Below are 20,492 nucleotides of genomic sequence, written 5' to 3'. Positions count from 1 at the left end.
CTAGCTTTTATACACACTTTGATTATAATTATCATGATGAACATCTTTAATTTTGCTGCATGCAATCATAGATTGAAACTCTTCAATCTATGATGCAATCAACCGAATAGTGGGTAATGATCAATCATGATTGTTGTAAACGATCGATGCCAAAAGTTCAAGTCTAAAATTATGGCTGCAAGTCAGCAGAGCCTTGCAGCTCTCTGCTCACTCTTGCAGCTACCAATAGCTAGCGTTCTAATGCAGAGCTAACTACTAAGTAGAGTAGTAACACTCGGTGAACAAGTTTTGCTACGGATTCTTCTGAAAAGGCTGCAATAGCATTCCAAGTAAGCAAAACTAGGCATAACTCGAGAACAAAGCATTATTTTGCAAATCCACGAATTAAAATCCAAGTAAACATGACTAGAAGCCTATAGAAACTCTTACTTGCACTTGATTCATCCTTGAGCAGCTGTAGCGGTCTACACACACAGACACACAGACACACTACCGTATACCTCGCTTGCGCATGCGCACCGAGGCATAATTGTACCCACACCACAAGCATGCTGATCCAGCTGAAAGTTCCAAAACCGCCTCCTGTGAAGATCATCGATGAACAGATTAGTCTCACGATCAGTGGTCGTATTAAGCGATATCTTGTATAGATTGATCGAAGCTATACCACCACCGTCATATGGAATAATCGATGAGGGATGATAAAGCAGAATTTGTACACACAATTAACAAAGTCAAATGTTATAGCAAAGTCAAATTTATGGTATTAACACAATAATTAGATATTTAGATGAACAGACTTATATAGCTAGCTAGCTAGACTGTACAGTCAGTCATGCATAATGTCCTGGGTATATGATAATTGACAGTCAATTAAGATTCTACTATACAGTACATGTATAGATCTATATGCAGTAATGCTGGGTTCTTTTCAGCTAACAAGCCTATTGGAATGTTACAAGATGTTGAAGAACAGTGGAGATAAGTAAAAAACTTGGTCGCTTAGCAGCCTCTTTTTGCCAGCATGATCTCATGATTCTTTTGACTTCATCAGGATACTCACAAGGAACAACTAATCTCAACCCTGTTGTCACGCTTACTGCACATTCAAGATTAGTGACAACCTTTGCGTACGGCACTTCCGATGGGTGAATTAGCTCCCACAGCAACACACCGTAACTCCACACATCTGTGGCTGTAGAAAATTCTCTACGAAGCAAACTCTCTGGAGCCATCCATCGAACTGGCACAGGTCCTAGCTGTTTTGACACATAAATGGAATCATCCTTCGGAATTTCTCTAAGAAGGCCAAAATCTGAAATTTTACATGTCTCATTCGATCCGACAATGATGTTCCTTGCAGCGATGTCCTGTACAGAATGTCATGAATAATTATAATGTTTAATACTAGAAATAATTATATTATACATTAAACTCTAGCCTATATTATCTTTAATTATTATATAGACAACAGCACAATTAAGCTGAATCAAAATAATAATGCTGTCACATGCACTCTATAAATGACGCTTACCCTGTGTACTAAACCAATCTTTGCGATGTAGTCCATTCCAGTCGCTACATCTAGCATGTACTTCACCAGTGTTGACACAGGACAGTTGGGGTTTTTCTGGCAATAAAAATTGTGTACACAAGATCATCTACATTGACAAGTGCAATACTTGTCTAGCGTACTAGGATGTTACCATAAATGCACTAGCTTTAAAACCAAATGTCGAGCCCCATGCAGGCCATTATAATAATTATAATACTTTGACAAACTTTGCATTTAAATAGTTTACTCGCTTACTACATGCAATCATAGTTTTTGTGCGATTATCATGCAACATTGCTTATAATTATAGAATCAATCTCAGAGCATGCCACAGAAAAATTTCTCTGAGGGAGGATCCCCATGCAGACCCCCTTCCCAAAATCTTGGCTAGGCCACTGACAACGGTGTAATAAAAGTCATATAGTCCCTTTCATGTTCTATTATATTATTGCTTTACTACACGGTCATGTAGCCTCGAGGCATTATATTTTGGTAAGGGTCGTTGTGGTATATAAAACACGAGAATCCTTAGGGCTACTCCCTCAGGCTTATTGCAACACTTGGTCTCTTGATATATAAACGCTCAAAATTTTCAATTGTATCCACCAACCAGAGACCTGGCCATTATATTATACCGTGTTTAACGGCTATGCATGCAAAATACTGTATATATACATTGTATGTATAATTACTGCGAGTATTACCTTCAGAAAACTCTTCAGGTCACCATTTTCTAGATACTCTAAAATGATCCAAGGGGAATCTGTGCACAAAGAACGTGTGATCCATCATCGTCAGTTGCTGTCTTAAAACGTATTGCGAATATACATAACATTGATTTTGGTAGGCAAATCAGCTTAACAGATATAATCATCATTTTTAGGAACTCCGAAAAGCAACTGTATTAACAGCTAGGATGCGGACTATCCACTATTCATAACTATATCAACTATCAATAATTATATATAACCCCTATCATTATACAGTTCATTTAGTCTAGAGAGTAGATTACCACAAATGTGTGAGTAGTTGTACTTAAATGTAAATATCTTTTGATTGGAGCATTTCTAAGAAATGGTGTTGATACCCGTGTGTAGATGAATGACTGAACTACAACATATCCAAAAATGTTTCCATGGAAACATAAGATGGTGGGTTTGTGGTGATTAATAGAACAACAGCAAATTGTTATAGTGGGTAATCGGTTAGAGTAATAAAACACTAACCTTAAACAGCTAAGGTCTTAGACTTTTATCACACAATAGTTTAATGGTTTAGGTATCCTGACCATTCCTTTATGGGTCTTACATATGCTCACAGTGTCTATAATTCATGATTTACCGGTTTTTAGGTACACTTTTGGTTTGAGTAATATCTTCTGAAAATTTTATAGCTTAGCTTTAAAAGTTCTCTGGTAAGTTTACAAATAAATGGGCTACATTTTGATACCAAGAACATCCTCTATGCTTATTCCATTGTTGAGATATCACTGAAAAACTACATATTCTACTATTTTCTACTGTTTTGATGACATCACAAGCTGCTAACCACAAATCGATGACACTCAAATTAACCACATAAGTGGGCGTACAATAACTGTACGCCCACTTTTAATTACGTTTGTGGTTGATTAAAGCATCATTGGTTTGTGGTTTGCAGCTACGATGTCATCAAAACAGTAGAAAATAGTAAATTATGTAGCTTTTCAGTGTTATCTCAGCAATGGAATAAGCATATAGAATGTTCTTGGTATCAAAATGTAGCCCATTTATCTGTAAACTTACTACAGTTATTTGAAAGCTAAGCTATTAATTTTTCAAAAGTTATTACTCTAACCAAAAGTGTACCTGAAAACCAGTAAATCATGAATTATAAACACTGTGAACATTTGTAACACCCATAAAGGGATGGCCAGGATACTTAAACCATTGAACAATTATGTGATGAAGTCTAGGACCTTAGCTGTACAAGATTACTGTTTTATTACTCTAACCGATTACCCACTATAACAATTTGCTGTTGTTCTATTAATCACCACAAACCCACCACCTTATGTTTCCATGGAAACATTTTTGGATATGTTGTAGTTCAGTCATTCATCTACACACGGGTATCAACACCATTTCTTAGAAATACTCCAATCAAAAGATATTTACATTTAAGTACAACTACTCACACATTTGTGGTAATCTACTCTCTAGACTAAATGAACTGTATACCTTGTTGCACAATACCATACAGCTTGATGATATTTGGGTGGACAAATTGTGACATGATCCCCATTTCTTTCAGAAAATCATCATGAGCCTTTTGATCTGTGTACTTCTTGATTGTCTTCACAGCCACAATCAGATTTTGACCAGTTCCTCTTGTGTACTCGGCTTTGTACACTTTACCATAGTGACCTGTTATCAGAATTGTTGCGCAGTGGATGAAGTATTATTTAGAACACACCAAGCCAAAATTAAGCTGTGTGCCAATCTAGTGCACCATATTAAAACACGTAATTTTGGCTAGGTGTGTTCTAATAGTAAATGCTGTCACGTGATCTCTAGCCTTGCGTACAGCCTATATACTATTTGTACAGCTTGACATGTTAAAGTACCTGGGTATATTATTACATCTGGCTTGGAAAGTACCGAGGAACTGAGACTGAGAGGCTATAGGCTACTATGGTAGTCTCCATAGGTGCCAATTAACTTCCCCAGCATCCATTAATGTTTCGTAGAATTTTATTGCTATTTTAGATAAGCCGATTGGCTGGAGAAGATCATGTGATCAGCATTATAACTATATCTAGATCAGAGGAGGAGGTACGACATTCGCGAGTTGGGAAGTGTTTGAGGCCCACATGCATTCCTTATTTTATCCAGGTCAAAGTTTAATTGCGTGTTACCTGCCAAACACAAGCACTGGGTATAGCTTCCAAGAGTCTGATTCGTGCACAGTTTGATCTAGCTATAGGTTATAGCTATTAGCTTAATCAACCCCTCAGAATCTTCAGGAGGGATGCCTAGATGCCATGAGTATCACTTCGTTTGATGTTCTATTGAACTTTTACCTGGATATAATAAGGAATGTGGGGCTCAAGACTCACGGATGTCGTACCTCCTTTGTACCTAGATGGTATACGTAGGGCTTATTATAAGAAAACAGAGTATAAAAGTTACATACATACAAACTAACCTTTACCAATCTCTATCAAGTTTTGGATTTTTGACCTAGGAATGAACAGTTGTTTTTGCTGCAATACTTGAAGAGACTCATCTTCTTGCAACAATGTTGTGGTTGCTGCATGGGCATAAAAGAGCCTAAGTTGGTTCGCTAATTTTAAATCAGATGCACACTTTGGCCAAGCCAACTTAATTACATGTTTCATGGGTATCTTTCTGCATGTGAAAATCTAAAAACACGCCCACCGTTATAAGGCTTTTACCACAACTTACTGAGTGTAACAATTTCTCCAGGAGACAGAAACTATATCTATAACGAGTCGTGCAAGCTGTGCTCTAATCTAACTTATTTTTGCATTTGTCGATAACACACCCACGCAATATCCAATAACCATGTTTCATGGGTCTCTTTCTGTGAAAATCTAAAAACACGCCCACCATTATAATTGTTACCACAACTTACTGAGTGTAACAATTTCTCCAGGAGGCAGAAACTATATCTATAACGAGTCGTACAAGCTGCGCTGTGCTAATGCCTCTAGCTCACCATATTTTGCTTTTGCTTAGAATAAATGCACACATAAAACACATATATAAGAAACACTAAGAAACAGGGCTGACTCACAGGAAGAGTGTTATAGAAGATCAGAGGTAATTAGTTTGCTTTGTATGTTATTATATGAACCATGCACACAGCCATAATTATTATGCCTCGGTGCGCATGCGCAAGCGAGGTATACGGTGGTGTGTTTGTGTGTGTGTCTGTGTGTGTGTAGACCGCTACAGCTGCTCAAGGATGAATCAAGTGTAAGTAAGAGTTTCTATAGGCTTCTAGTCATGTTTACTTGGATTTTAATTCGTGGATTTGCAAAATAATGCTTTGTTCTCGAGTTATGCCTAGTTTTGCTTACTTGGAATGCCATTGCAGCCTTTTCAGAAGAGTCCGTAGCAAAACTTGTTCACCGAGTGTTACTACTCTACCTAGTAGTTAGCTCTGCACTAGAACGCTAGCTATATTGGTAGCTGCAAGAGTGAGCAGAGAGCTGCAAGGCTCTGCTGACTTGCAGCCATTAATTTTAGACTTGAACTTTTGGCATCGATCGTTTTTAACAACAATCATGGTTGATCATTACCAACTAGATTTATATTTGGCATGCAGCAAATTATATCATCATGATAATTAATTATAATCAATGTGTGTATAAAAGCTAGCTATTAGTAGTTTTATGTTATGTAGCTTTGGCACCTCCATCGAGGCATCAGCACCTGCGGTGCTTTCATTATAAGAGGAGTTTAATGGGAACAGAAGTCTATCGGATAGCGTGATGATTGATCACATGCATGAAGCTAGCTTTGCAGCTCTTTTTCTGACTCTTGTAGCTAACAAACAGCTAGCGCTTTAGTGCATGGCTAAACTCATATATGCAAACAGATGATGCTATGAAATATTCTGAAGAGACTGCAACAGCCTTCACTGTGAGTCAAACTAGCCATGCATAACTCGAGAAAGAAGCTTTAGTTTACAAATCCACAAATCAAAACCCAAGAGAACGTGGCTAGAAGCCTATAGAAGCTGTTAGTAGATGGCATCTAGCAATGCAACGTCTCTGCGTAAATGTAGATTGTAGAAGTGCAAGTGCAGATGAGGATAAGCGTTCGTTTCTCATGCTTGATCTGACGACTGTCTTGATTCTTTCCAGGCTACTATTTCAGTGAAATAATACCAGTCTACATTGATTGACTTATGACCTCTTGATTGAACTATAAATTTACTGCCTTACTGCCATGTGAATGGGCATGTTCTGAATTACTCATGCAACTCAATGAAATCATTAATTTAAAACTATTTCATAGTGCTATTACCGTATATATTTTCGTGTAGGATTGCTAACGAAATCCGTGAATATTCAAGTTGTAAAAAAGACGGCCTATAATTATTATTTGGCACATGCAGGCTTTCAATATACTGGTAGTCAATTCAAAATACGTACGCCCTTTTTCAAACAATAATTTTATTATAGCTTGTAAAAGCAGACAGAACGTCATTGACAGGGTCTAAATTAGTCAATTCGTTCAAACAGCTTATAATTTATTTGCTATATTAAGTTTTCCCGTTAATACAGTATATTGATCGGATACGAGCTCACCTTTTGCCCATTCTGGTCTAGGCTCATACTCAGGGTCGTCAGAATCTGCATCATCTGAATCCACCATCAACCTAGTTATCAATGTTGTATCAATCTTGCATGTATAATGCTTGGGTGACAGACTATAACAATTATTTGACTGATAAACAGTAGAGTCTGCTGGAAGACTGCATTTGTATCTCAGTGGAGATGGTAGTGCTAACTAAACAGAACCATTAGCTACGTATACAATCACTGTGGCTATGAAAAAACAATTTTACCTCACTCTGCATTATTAAATTTATGTATAATATAAAATTATTGTTTCACTCACATTTTCATTTCCTCGTATTGTTCGGGATGTTCAGAATCTGCAGAACAAATTATAAATGTGAGAGGAAGTATTGCATGCATGTACGCCATACATCGATCGTAGTAGGATTACTAACAGGGGTATTCATATGGTTTACCTTGTGCGGCAGCTTCTAAATGATGAGGGGTTTGTGATACTTTCAATTTAGATTTACGGGGCTTTGGAACGGGGGGCTTTGGCTGTTCTGAAGTATTCTGAAGTAATTTAGTTGCACCACTTTGTTCAACTTCATCGTAAATGTTTTCATACCCAGAAAGTAGTGGTGGATTTTCATTGGAATCAGGTACGTTTTGTGGCCGGAAGGATGACGATGAAGCTAGATTCACAGGTGTGCTTGCACTCCTTCCCAAAAATTTTCCAAGTGTGTCATACATGTTAGCGAGACTTTGTAATTGGTCAGCACCAAACTGACCTGGTTCCAAAGTAGAAGAGGGATTCTCTTCAGATAGTACTGGTGGTGATGTAACAAAAGGCAGTACAAATGGAGGAGGAACTCTAGAGCCCGGTTTAGGTGAAAGAGATGGCGAATGAATGTTACGCTGAACCGATGTCGGAAAAACGTGACAGCCAGGAATCGGAACTTGAGTGCTATGTTGAGTGCTACGTTGAGCTGGAAGTGGTGGTGGTGCAAGAACACTGATGCATTGTTGTGGTGGAAGAGGAACTCGAGTGTCTGGTTGAGCCAGAAGAGGTGGACTACCAGGTTGTGGTGTTGTAAAGTAATAAGTGCTGCGCTCAATATCATACAAAGGAATGTCCTCATAGAGAGCGGCATCAATTTCAATGCTGTTCGAATTCTCTATGCTGGAATTATCTTCGAGGTTCTGGTCTAGGTAGTCACTAGAAGGTTGTTGGTAAGTGGTTTCTCTTTCACCATCTTTAGTTTGAGCACACTCAGCCGTAGTAGTACTACATTTTACTGACTCAGAAAGGTCAACTTGTTCATATCTGGAAGAATCCACTCCGCCAGATGAATCTTGGCCAATCTCTTGTTGCTGACCAGCAGTGATATATGTAGAAACACATCCAGGTTGAATAGCTTCCATCCAATTGAAACGCTCTACCTATTGCATGTGCATGAACACAAATACTAAAATGTATGCGAGAGAAATTATGTTAAATTTTAAAAGAAAACAGGCAATATTAATTGTAATTAATTAAGCAACTGATTATTGCACACCTGGTAATTTCGAAAACCTTTTCTTGAGGACAGCGGTTCAAAGAATCTAAGCTATAACTATAGACGCATGTTCTGCCTCTTTTGCATCAATACTCAAATTGACTAATGACAGAGATATTTACCGAAAATTAATGTAAAAATGTTTGCTTTTTTAGGTTTTTGCAGGTTTTTGCACTAGATGTTTATTTATACATGTACTAGATCTACTTAGTTGATAAAATAAGCGACGTAGTAATACCGTATAGCGGGTATATTTCGAGGGTATAAATTTTCGCGGATGGACCATTACAAACGATTTCGCGGATTTTATTTTCGTGGTCTGAGTTTCCAGCCTTTTGGCGCATGCGCACATCAACATGCAGCTGTACCTCCACACCGTTAGCCTCGAATCCAGGCTTAGCCTATACCAGTGAGGCACCTCTTTTGTCGATAGGTGTGGTCAATAATACTGAACACACCTACTATTCAATAAAGTTATAAATTTTCGTGGGTATAAATTTTCGCGGTAGAGGCTCAATCCGCGAAAACCGCGAACATTTATACCCTCGAAATATACCAGCTATACGGTAAGTATCAGTTAATGATAAATTATTATTATGGTTTATGACAGTAAACCTCCTGATCACGAGGGTGTAGCCCGAGGGATAAGTGTGGTTTACTGTCATAAACCCCGAGGCATTGTGCATTACTGATATACAATTATGTCCCATCTGATTGGCTGATTGGTTGCTATGCATCTCAGCCTACATGTATAAGTTTGCACAACTACCACAGCTAGCTATGTACAATGTGCTCCCGAACTTATAGGCCGGGCCATGTATTGATAGCTACACAAGAATTAGACAACTAGCTTGTCCACACCAGGGCACTCAAAGCCTTGTCTAGCCTGAACAGAATATAAGCAGCCAGCGCCTCCCTTCAAGCAACGGTACAGAGCCACTCCCCCTCTCTGCTTAATTAGTCAGCCCCTCCCTATAGGCCCTCCACTCATTGCAACCAGCCAGAAAAAACAACACTGTTGCTCTATAGATCAGCTCTCTTCTCTATGCCAGCCTAGCAGTTAGAATGTCTCTTAAAGCAGCTCCTGTACACCGTATAGCGGGTAAGTTCCGCGGGGTAAAAAATTCGTTCAACTCAAGAAACGGTGGTTTTCGTGAGTAAAAATTTTGTTTAGTCTCGTTGCCTGCACTGCATTCCTACATTCCGGTAAGCCACGCCTACGTTAAAACTTCGTGGAGGTCAGCTTGCCCACAAAAATTACCCCGCTATACAGTATACTTTCCTCAACCAAGTAAAATTGCCTCATATCCTTCTGCAAGCACACGGCAGAATTTCGAATAACTATGTAGTCAGACTACACTCTAGACTAGAAACCACTGCCATTCACTCTGCATGGGCTCTGGGGACTGGCAAGCTGCCGTGTTGAGAATTGCCCCGTTGGAATGCAATTAGAACAAATGTGTAATGAGTCAGTGATATTGATTCAGCCTCGAGAACAGACCGCCGTGCAGTGATGTACTCGAGGCCGATAATATTTTGTGCAGTAATAGTTAGCGCGTGGGCGGTGGCACATAAGTATTTGTGACGTTTGCATTCTTGTAGGAGCGTGACATTCTTGCAGTGGCGGATCCAGGAAAAATGAAAGGGGGGTTCCAAACTACGAGCGCGCAGCGCGAAATTTTTTGGGGTTATGCCCACTTCCGGTCACACATGACTAGGGAAAATCCCGTACTCAGCCAGGGGAAATCCCATAATAGACTTGCGTAGAGCTAGCTAGCTAGTAGCCTCGATCTCAGGCCGATCCGTCTCCAATTGAACGCTAGGTCGCCTCCTCGGCCTGGTATTGATTGTATCTGGGCGTGACCGGAAACTGGTAAGTATCAAGAGGAATGCTATGTACTGTAAAATCTTCAGTTCATCACAGTTGGCTAAAAATACAGTGATATAATGATATAATGACACTAGAAATTAATACTCTGTAGAGTGCACAGCAGTACTGCGTCCATAATAAATGCAGATGTTTAGAAGCGAAGATCTCGAACAAGAGCTTCCAGAAAGATACTGCGTTGGATATGCCTGTTAAGCCTTCAGGTGGCATAACAAAGATTGTGTGTTCACAGTGCATCAAGAGACAGTAGAATCCTGACATCACTGGTCAGGATAGCAACCACAAGTGTTGAAAGAGCCATTCCACGTCAGTAGTTTTAGTGCAGGAGTTCTATAAGATCGGCCCCTTGGGAAGGACACGAGTGGCACTGGGGCATCCTCTTTCAATGAGTTCGCACCCATCAGCTAGGAGGAGTACGACAGGGGTTGGAGGGGAAGGTTCCATTTTGCTCCTGTATACAAATTAGTATGAACTTAAATTCACCATTCCACTATACATTTTGTAACTCACAGTTATGGTCCACACAAAACTAGCCTCGATCCCTATGGTCCACACAAAACTAGCCTCGATCCCAGGCCGCACTTCCTTGAAGGCCGGTGAAGGAGGCTAACACAACACCAGTGCCAGTGCCGTAATGTCATATCTTGATCCAGATACCAAGGATTGGGCTATAGGCTATAGTGTACAATTTCCAATTATGAAAGGGTATTATTGATTTATATCGCTCACCTTGACAATACATCCCAGGCCCAGCCACTTGTGCACACCCCGAGCATAGCATACAAAAGATCGATGGCCAGAGTCTGAGGATAGACTCTACCAAGTGTATCTGGCAATCAATGGTCTAATCAAGCGCTTGTATTTATAAATTGTGTAGTCGATCAATCAAAGGTAGCCAACTGATAGCAGAAACTTGAGAACCTAGGTATGTTCTTTCACAAGAGTGATGCTCCTTCTTCCTTTGCACAAGACAGCTCCTCACACTCTAGCTAAGCCTATATCTATGACAAACTAAACTTGCAAAGAATATACCTATGACACAGAGTTCTTTGTGATAAATAGCTAGCTGGTAGCTGTAGTAAAGCCACAATAGCTAGACTGAAAGGGTGATCCGTGGCACCCTCGACTCTATGTTTTCATTCATCACTTTGATGACATTTTGTTTCATGCAAGACATTTCAAACACCATTACTGTATTTTCACTGCATATATGATTGAGGTGCCAATTTATGAGCTATATTTTCCCTTGTAGTTTCCCTTGTAGCCCTGAGGTGCCAATTTATGACAGGTAAACCCCCACTAGACTACATGGCAAAAGTGTACTAGTAGTAGGTATGTAGACCGATGTATGCATGGGAAAGTTATAAGAGTGCATGCCATGTAGGAGGCGCTAGAGAATGTGCTATATAAAAAAAATGCATAGACTTTTAGGCTATACATTGTAATTGATACAAGTGGGGTAAGGACCATGGACTTAAAATTGTTATCTTAGTGGATGTACGTAACTAGAGTAGAGATCATGGTGCAATCGTGCATGTATGTAATGCAGAGAAAATCAGCATAGAAGGCTAGCTATAATGACTATATAGACTTAACCCTCGCACGTACTACATACCCCATGTACTAAGAAAATCATAGGAGGCCATATTGATGACTATGAATTTAACCCTTTTACCCTGACACTATACACATCTTGCTAAGAAATGTGGGTGAGCAGAAATCTGCCCGTGAATTGGGCGAGATAGCAGAGATTGATATTTTAGCCGAGAATCAATCAGCAGGTAAACATTGCCTGAGAATATGCACTAAGTGTAATCTTAGAAAACAATATTTTCAGGGGAAGCATGCATCCCCTTAGATAGCTGCATGTGTACACAATACAGTTAATTTGTCAGTTAAAGCATTGCCTGAGAATAAATCAAGTGCGATCCCAAAAAGCTTAGAAAAAAATTTCCTGGGGGAGAATGCCCTAGATAGTAGTTGGGCGCGTGGCCCGAACATCTGTTAGGACGGGAGGCCGGGTTTCAAGCTGATGTCAAGATTTGTCTTTGCTGCAACTATAGTTGCAGCCCAATCAGATCACGTACAGTATTTCTAATGTGGTCGGTGTCATGTCCCGTTGCGCAGTCGCTCAGAATAATTCATAGTTGCATGTTATCATCGTGTTACATAATCAGCAAGACAAATCCTGACATTAGCTTGAAACCCGATCTCCTGCCGTGTACACAATAGAGTTAATAGGTATTGCTTGATCAACCTGAGAATGCACCAGGTGCTGCATATAATCTCAGACAACATAAAAACACTAATTTCCTGGAAGAGCATGATTCCTCTAGGTGGCCGTGTGCAGCTCACCCCCCTTTGTTTCGAAATACATTTACATACCCCTTTTCTCACAATTTCTAGATAAAATCCTGGCATATAATTATACTGAAAAGATGTACACCGCTTAGAACACCCTAAATTAAGGTCCACGAGAAGCATGGTTGAGTGACTGCTCCAATTGAGGTGCATAGTAACAGTTGCCATCCGGCCCATTATTGGATACAGGTATACTCACATTCAATATAGTTATAATACACTCACAGAAGTAACAGTAGATAGCCTCAATGGAGAAGATGGAAGATGGCTGCCGATTAACTTTGACCGAGGACTAACAGAATCAAAGGTGACAAGGAATGAATATCTTGATGTATCTTCGCTTTCAGACTTTGATACGGAGGTCACTGTCTGAAGATGTATTTCCCCAACAGTTTTAGAAGGCTGCATGATCGAGATAGATTGTATAGTTAGTCATGTGCACAGCAAGTATAATTATTTGAGCAAATCACACGGTAATGAATACGTGGTCTGAAGAATCCGACCCAGATATTAATAATCATTCCTGCATAATTACTAACCCTGTTTGACTTGTAGTACTTGAGACGTTCATTTTGGATCTTGAAAACATATTGTTTCCATTCCTCCTTTGACTGCTTAAATGCCCCAAATCCACCTTTTTTTCGATAGACATCAAGAACTCCAGGCTCACCATTCTGTTAATTTAAATAGCAGTGCACATACGTAAAATGACAGTAGGCACAGATATAATTATATTAGCACCAAAAATCATATTTGAATGCTACTATAGCATCACAGATAATAAATATGTCTATTTTAACAAAAATAATTCACCCTACCAATTCGAGTGCTTATTCACGATCATTATACAGATTGTTGCGTCTTTGAAAGAATTCACAGTATTGCATAGTGAAGCCAAGCACATCAAAGCTGGGAGTATAACTCACCACAGTCTATAATATTTGCACTGTGGTCTAGCCCCACGCAACAAGCATCATTACTCTTGCAATATGCCAGATATTACCTTGGTAATAATTAGAGGTCTCGCCTACGTCCTAGCTCGAACCACTAATTACTAATGAGAAAATTTGGCGGCACGTTTGCACTCCAATAATTATGGATAACTCGGAACGCATTTACCAGGAACATATAATCTGTACTGGAGTGTCTAATTTTATAAACAGTAGAGTCAGACTTCGTGAGACCTTTAGGAATTAAGTATGAGAGACTAGAGTAGACTACTGCTGTAATAATATATCTACTAGTCAAGTGGGTCTGTTCTGAACTCAGGAAAAAAACTGAGTTAAATTTATATCTAGATCCGCCCAGCTAGTGATTGCCCACATTCATTTTCACTTGTCTACCGTCACACGACTTAGCAAGGCAGGCTCTCCTTTTTCTTTGTCTCTTCCTTCTTTCTTTCTTTCTTTCTTCCTCCAATTTGTCCCATAAATTATTTTATCTTTTATTGAACTGTTGTGACAAAGAACAGAAAAATGGAGAGGCTGCAAAGGAGGCTAGCATAGTGTGCAGTGGCCTCGTTCCCAGACCGAATTTTCTATTGCATAGGTATAGTGGACATTTATAGTAAACGTTGTCAATGAATATTAAATTAATTTCAGAGAAAGAGTTATGTACCTACATGTATATGGTAACATTGTAGTGTTCGTGGCTTACTAGGACCTCATGAAAAGAAGAGGAAATTGTATTCTGTCTCAGGATCTCACACACGTGGGATTGAATGCACATGCGTGGAAAAAGGAATGTATCAGCAACTAGGTTAAAGTTCGCAATGGCAGCTGCACTTGGTTGCAGCTCTTTTCTGGCTTTTGTAGCTAACAAAAAGCTAGTGCTTTAGTGCAATGCTAACTCATAAGTTGAATACAAACTTTGTGCAGAACAGATGATGCTATAAAAGATTGATTCTGAGAGACTGCAACAGCCTTCACTGTGAGTCAAATTAGCCATAACTCGAGAACAAAGCTTTGTTTTGCAAATTCACGAATCAAAATCCAAGATAACGTGGCTAAAAATCTATAGAAGCTGTTAGTTTTCGTCGCATTGCAACCGTTGAGCAGTTACGGCTGGAATACACACACATGCAGTCAGCTTTACCGTATCCCACATGCAGCTATGTCTCGGGGCATAAAAACGGCCTGGAACCGAGGCTAGTCTGCAGTAACAGGTAACATGCTGAAATTAACTTACCCGCAAAGCATGTGCACGCCCAGTGAATTCCGTGGTGTACTGTGAGCTTGCTCGAGCAAGAGAATTGCCAGGTAAATGCCTTGATAGCTCACCCGCACCCTGGGCTAGCTCAACGAGATCAAGCTTGCAAGCTCCATCCAGTGTTGAATAAGGATCTTCTACAGAACAAGCTTGGTCTTCCAAGATATTCAAAACTTCTTTGGTAGTAGGTCTGTATAGAGATGACAGTCCATTTAATATAGGTCACATGTACAGTTATGCACTGTACATCACTATACACTTCCATAATTATGGGACATGTATACCTTTTGTTAGGAAGGTTGTGAAGGCAGCCGGTGACCATTTTACAAAAAGGATGGTCCTCTCTGGCAAGATCCTTTTGATTGTAAAGTTTCCTAAGGTACACTTCACGACGTTTGACTTCACTGTTGCCTTCAACTTTCTCAGTAATTATATCAGTGTAAGTGGCTGGAAGGATTTCATCTGGAAAAACTTCAATGGCTACATATAGAGACAGGTGCCCAAATGAGAAAATATCGAGAGATGAATCATACACAGGCTTAGCTCCCGAGGCTTCTGGTGGCATATACAAGGCAGTTCCAGGCATTTTGCTCAGAGTATTCATCAACTGTTTGGAGTCGGTCATAAGCGCATTGCCCAAATCTGCTATCTTTGCCTGGAGTGACGATTTGTTCAAGAGAACGTTTCGAGATGTAAGGTCTCGGTGAATGATAACTGGATCACGAGTGTGCAAAAAAAGAAGCCCACGAGTGATATCCAGTAAGATTCGATATTTCAATGATAGGGGAATATGACCTTGTCGTGCCTGAAGGAAGTAATCCAGACTCATATCCATTAACTCCATCACAAGAACAGGATGGTCAGTGTCATCGAGAAAGCAAATCCCATTAAACTGGACAATATTTGGATGCTTAACTGCAGCCATCAAGCGGCATTCATCAGAAAACTTCTTGATTATGCTCTTAACACCGAGAACATCAATTCCGAGGAGAATATCATGGATCTGTTTCCCAGCATATCTTGTACCAGCCATCTCTAGCTCTATTACTTTTCCAAATGCACCTTTTCCAAGTACCCTACGAGTTGAAACTATTTCCTTTAGATCGTGCATCTCAAGGTCAGGATTCTCTAGGTACATCGCCTTTACGCTTGCTGTTCCTGCCATTTTGTATTTGTGACTCTTGTCAGTGCCCCGATATAAATAACAATGCCTCCGGAGTTAAGTTTTTTATAGTGGTAATTTTTGGCAAATACAGTACGCATGCGCATAACAACATAAGGAAACAAAAAACAGATGCAGCATGCATCATGCTAGCCTCGACTCCAGCCCCTTGAATAGTGCGCCTTTCTCAGCGGCCTGGAATCGAGGCTAGCATCATGCTAGCCTCGAGACCAGGCCGATTAAAATACCGTAATTTTTGTGGGGCAAAATATTCGTGGTTTTCGTGGTTGGAGGTCTGACCACGAATATTTTACCCACGAATGAAGCGACCTTGCCTACCTTTACCTGCAGTGCAAGCTCCAACCACGAAAATATTACCCACGAAATGTCTCAATATTGCTGAACCACGAATATTTTGTCCCCCGAAAATTACCGCGGTATATACCTTACTTATTTTAATCGGCGTAGTCTCGAGGCTAGCATCATGCCAGCTAAGTCCCGAAAATCAAACCCGAAAACTTTCATTCCGCAAGTTTATACCCTCGATAAGTTTCCACCATTTTTTATAATTATATGCGTCCATTTTCTGGACTGCCCAGCCCCCTTTTATACTGCGCATGCTCGTTTAAAACAGCTAATAGCCATTTGTGAAATTGGACACACCCTTTAATTATTCCTGTGGATGTATTGCGCATGCGCGCTCATTCCCCATGTGTGAGAGAAAATAATATCCCAGATCCAGATCTCGAGATCCTCCTGGCAGAATCATCTTTGTCTTGAGGGCCTGGTAAGCCACAAAACACTACCACACAACAATATAGATAACAATATGCATGTACACAGGTCTTTTCTTCTTAGATATTATATACACTGAACTACACTAACAGATCCTGGAAGAATAAATTTTCTTCTTTCTTGACTGGTAAGCCACATAATACAATAAATAACAACAATAGATGCATGTAAATAAGTCTTTTTTTCTCAGTGACTTTATTATAGATAAGCTAACTTTAATATGAAATTCATTATAGATAACACTCTATATAATACTTTAGAGCGAAAGCAAAAACATGGCGAGAGGCATTAGCACAGCGCCAGCTAACCTCGATTCCAAGCCGCTGAGAAAGGCGGCCTGGTATACACTGTTTATGCATGCGCCAGAATTACCCAGAATCTTTTTTTTTAATATTAACAACACCTTTATGGTGGAAGCAAGTAAATAATAATAAATAATAAAATAATAAAACAAAGAACAGTGTATGTAAAATAGTGTGTACATGCATGAGGTGAACAGTTAGTTTGTTAGTTTTTACAAGCTGGCCTCTGCTATAACCAGGTCCACAGGTGACATCTTATAGCGTGGCCTCTTGATGAACGAGCGCCACGTATGCATTGACTGGCGGACCTGAGCAGGCTGAAAGAGAGGGAGCATCTCAGCCAGTGCAGGGTGGTGCTGTAGGGTTGGTCCCATTTATCTGCTAGCAGGGAGGCCAGTCGTTTGTAGAAGTTTGTAGCTTGTTTTGAAAGGCCGCCAGTCGCAGACATCACAATGGGGACGAAAGTAGCATGCTCCACTTCTCTCACCCTTTGTCCGTATGCACGGATCTTTTCCCTCTCGTGCTTCCTGAAGCATTGGTCTAGGGTTGTGTTGCGATTTGAGGGAGCAAAAGGGTTGAAGACTCTGACGTCCATCAGGGTTCTCTCCCGTCTGCCTCCCCAGAGACCACTGGCAGCAACATCAAGCCTAGCACCTATGGTGGTATTTGCGCTTCTCCCGGACATGGTCTCTGTGGTGATCTCAGCTCCTGAAGCTCTGGTTCAATTTGCACATCATTGCATACTTCAGTTAAGAGTCTCGCTGTTAAATCTCTTATTTACGATTACCCAGAATTGCAGTATATTTATCAGTATTCTTATTCCGCATTAGTTTGTAAAACATTGATATCCGTTTCATTTATAATGATGTCATTGAAAAAAGAAATCTAGTTCAAGTTGTGTAATAGCTGCTACCTTCTCTTCTGCTCTCGCGTACGCGTTATCCTGTGTTGGAAAACCAGGTCTAGTCTTGAAAGACAAGCAGCTGGAGGCGTTGAAGTGTTTGTACGCTAGTGTTTATGTCGGTACCGTACCGACCGGCTATGGCAAGTCCCAGAGCAAGTCCATCTGCTTTCCAGACACTCCCTTTCTTGATTGATGTGAAGCTTGACAGGACCAGTGCACCTCTCTCTGAAAGAAGTGTTGTGATGGTGATTTCTCCTTTTGTTTCTCTGAGTGAAGCCATCTTCAAAGTGTTGGTGTGTCTGTTCGACGTTCAGTGCCATTCTCTCTGGAAGGAAGTATTGTTGTGACATTTGCCGAAAATTGGTCACAGAGTAAGTACGTGGTATCTGATCCGAGAACTGTGTGGCCTGAATGTGTTTACAATCCGAGGGACTTGTTGCTTGAGTGTGTATCCGGACTTGTTGCTTGAGTGTGTATTAATGGATAGTGCTTTCAATGGTAAATCTATTGTGTAAATCAATAAATAGTCCTCACATTATGTTATGTCACAGCCACTGTACTTATCCACATTTATTTTTTACCCACAGGTTTAACTAATTTCTTATGAGATTAACTTGTCGCCTGAGTGTGTATCCGATCTGAGCCTCAAGTTAATGAATAAATCTACAGAGCTAATGTTTTACTTAGCTGTCTCTGTCTACAGTATATACAGAGAGGTAGCCTCTCCTTTTTCTTTTTTCTGTTCTTTATCACAATAAGATAAAATACTGTTTTAACGTTCAATGAGATAAAATACGGTAAATAATTAATTAATTAATTGTCCACCCACGCGCCAACAGTAAATACCAGGCCCACTATTCAAGGGGCTGGAGTCGAGGCTATTCAGAGGCGGATCTAGACATTAGAAAAGGGTGGTTCCTAAAAGCAATTGGTAAAAGGATAACGAGCCTGAAGGGTGAGAGTTAAGCCGCGCGCAGCGCGAAAAATTGACCACGCCCACTTCCGGTGTAACCTCCGCCCATTTCCTGTCACCTGAGTGCTAGGCCAAGGGGCTAGGGAGGTCTATTATAGTACCATAGTAGATGTAACATTATGTCTAGATAGCTATGGCTCCAGTGCAGTGATAGTAAGATCAAGAAGTTAAGTAAGTGTGTGAGTGAGTAAATGAGTAATTTTTATACAAGAGCTTAGAGTATTTAATAATTGATTGTAAAAAACACATATTATAAAGACATTCAATCATCAGGTAGCATAAAAGGGAGTTTCATTCTCCTTGGGTGTAGCTGGCTGTATGATACTACTAGTTTTTTTATATTTTCTGCAGACAAAAGCTGGTTGCATCGGTGGTACCCAGTCTTGCAATGAACCGTTGCCGTCTTTGTCCAATATCGAAATGGAGTCAAAACAAATCTACCAAGCGTTTGACCACCAACCTGATATGGTGAGAAAAGTACACAGGCACGACAATACACTCCATCAGAACATTGACTGTAATGCATCCACGGGTATGATCTCAGCCATTCTGGTTTGAACCGACGGAAATTGCTTGAAGGACATGGTCTGGTGCGTGGATAGCTCTCTGGATCAGTATTGGGATTGGTAGTCAAGATTCGATACTTGTGATCTCTTGTTAAACTCTTAATATCTACCCCTGAGTTAAGGAGTTTCCCAATGTCGCAATCATCACTTGAGGTAGCACCACCTAAGCCACACCGGATAATGCAGTCACCCTCCTCCATATCAAGTTCACTGTCTGAATCTTCAGTGTCACTGGGGACGTCAGTAGGGGGAGACGAGTCAGCAGGGCTGACAATAGCATCCTGTGACTCCTGTGACTCTGAACCTACAATTGAAGTTGTTTTTATTTATAAGTTTTGTTGTTTATTTATCATAATTTATATGATTTGGATTTTTATTTATGTGAAACCGTACCTGCTTTACTCTTTTTGAAGAATGTTGAAATTGGCACTTGACTTGGTCTCTTCCTGTTACTCATTGTTGTATAATAAGTTGAACATAATTACCACAATCAAAGCTGCATGACCACTGGACACACATGCATGGATGTGGGTTTATCTCCATCTTGTATCCAATTAATTACTGCTTACTATGCAGTTTTTGCAACGCGATCAGTTGAGAAAGAGTAAAGAAGCTGCCACTGCTTTTAGCTAAGTTCTGTTCCTTCTAGAGTGGACTACATGCAGGTATTGACATTACTACATAAGTAGAATAGGTAAAACATGACTGTAAATGACTGTAGATTGCTAAAAATCAATTTTAATATTTTGAGCAAAAGGGGGGTTCCTTTGCTCCCTTGGATCTCCCCCTGGATCCGCCTCTGCTATTCAAGGGGCTGGAGTCGAGGCTAAGCGCCAGCTTGAACACTAGTTAATTATAGCTATAGTGTTGTAGTGCAGAGCTAACTAGACAAAAATAGAGTAGCAACCTTCCAAATGCGGACAGGA

General features: G+C 40.1%; 2 protein-coding genes and 1 long non-coding RNA gene across 3 annotated transcripts in view; 1 reads left to right on the top strand and 2 right to left on the bottom strand.

Moving 5' to 3' along the window:
* The window catches only part of LOC135348066 (histone acetyltransferase KAT2B-like), a 62,335-nt gene that overhangs the window by 10,317 nt on the left and 31,526 nt on the right, over positions 1-20,492 (bottom strand). The window lies entirely within an intron of this gene.
* LOC135348063 (serine/threonine-protein kinase WNK1-like) lies at positions 716-16,875 on the bottom strand. Its single transcript, XM_064546206.1, has 12 exons — positions 15,149-16,875; positions 14,844-15,054; positions 13,196-13,330; positions 12,882-13,058; positions 7,325-8,291; positions 7,189-7,225; positions 6,876-6,946; positions 4,742-4,846; positions 3,775-3,960; positions 2,260-2,318; positions 1,535-1,630; positions 716-1,370 (listed from the first exon to the last, which is right to left on the bottom strand). Exons 1-12 carry the CDS (start codon positions 16,027-16,029, stop codon positions 945-947), a joined length of 3,351 nt encoding a protein of 1,116 aa, XP_064402276.1. The 5' UTR covers positions 16,030-16,875; the 3' UTR covers positions 716-944.
* Positions 19,014-20,005, top strand: LOC135348088 (uncharacterized). Its single transcript, XR_010398654.1, has 2 exons — positions 19,014-19,171; positions 19,352-20,005. It is a non-coding gene; the product is annotated as an uncharacterized LOC135348088 (long non-coding RNA).

Source organism: Halichondria panicea, chromosome 14 (assembly GCF_963675165.1).
Source record: "Halichondria panicea chromosome 14, odHalPani1.1, whole genome shotgun sequence".
Lineage (NCBI taxonomy): Eukaryota > Metazoa > Porifera > Demospongiae > Suberitida > Halichondriidae > Halichondria > Halichondria panicea.
The sequence above is the reverse complement of the archived record's forward strand: the minus strand, read 5'-3'. Positions and strand labels throughout refer to the sequence as shown.

What these genes read in the sequence shown, in the direction of transcription:
- LOC135348063 (XM_064546206.1), bottom strand. Translation starts at nt 16,029, where the DNA reads ATGGCAGGAACAGCAAGCGTAAAGGCGATGTACCTAGAGAATCCTGAC. An exon ending in CAATACGAGGAAATGAAAAT is followed by an intron (nt 6,947 to 7,188) that starts GTGAGTGAAACA and finishes ATTGATAACTAG; the next exon opens with GTTGATGGTGGATTCAGATG. An exon ending in GTATGGTATTGTGCAACAAG is followed by an intron (nt 2,319 to 3,774) that starts GTATACAGTTCA and finishes CTTTGTGCACAG; the next exon opens with ATTCCCCTTGGATCATTTTA.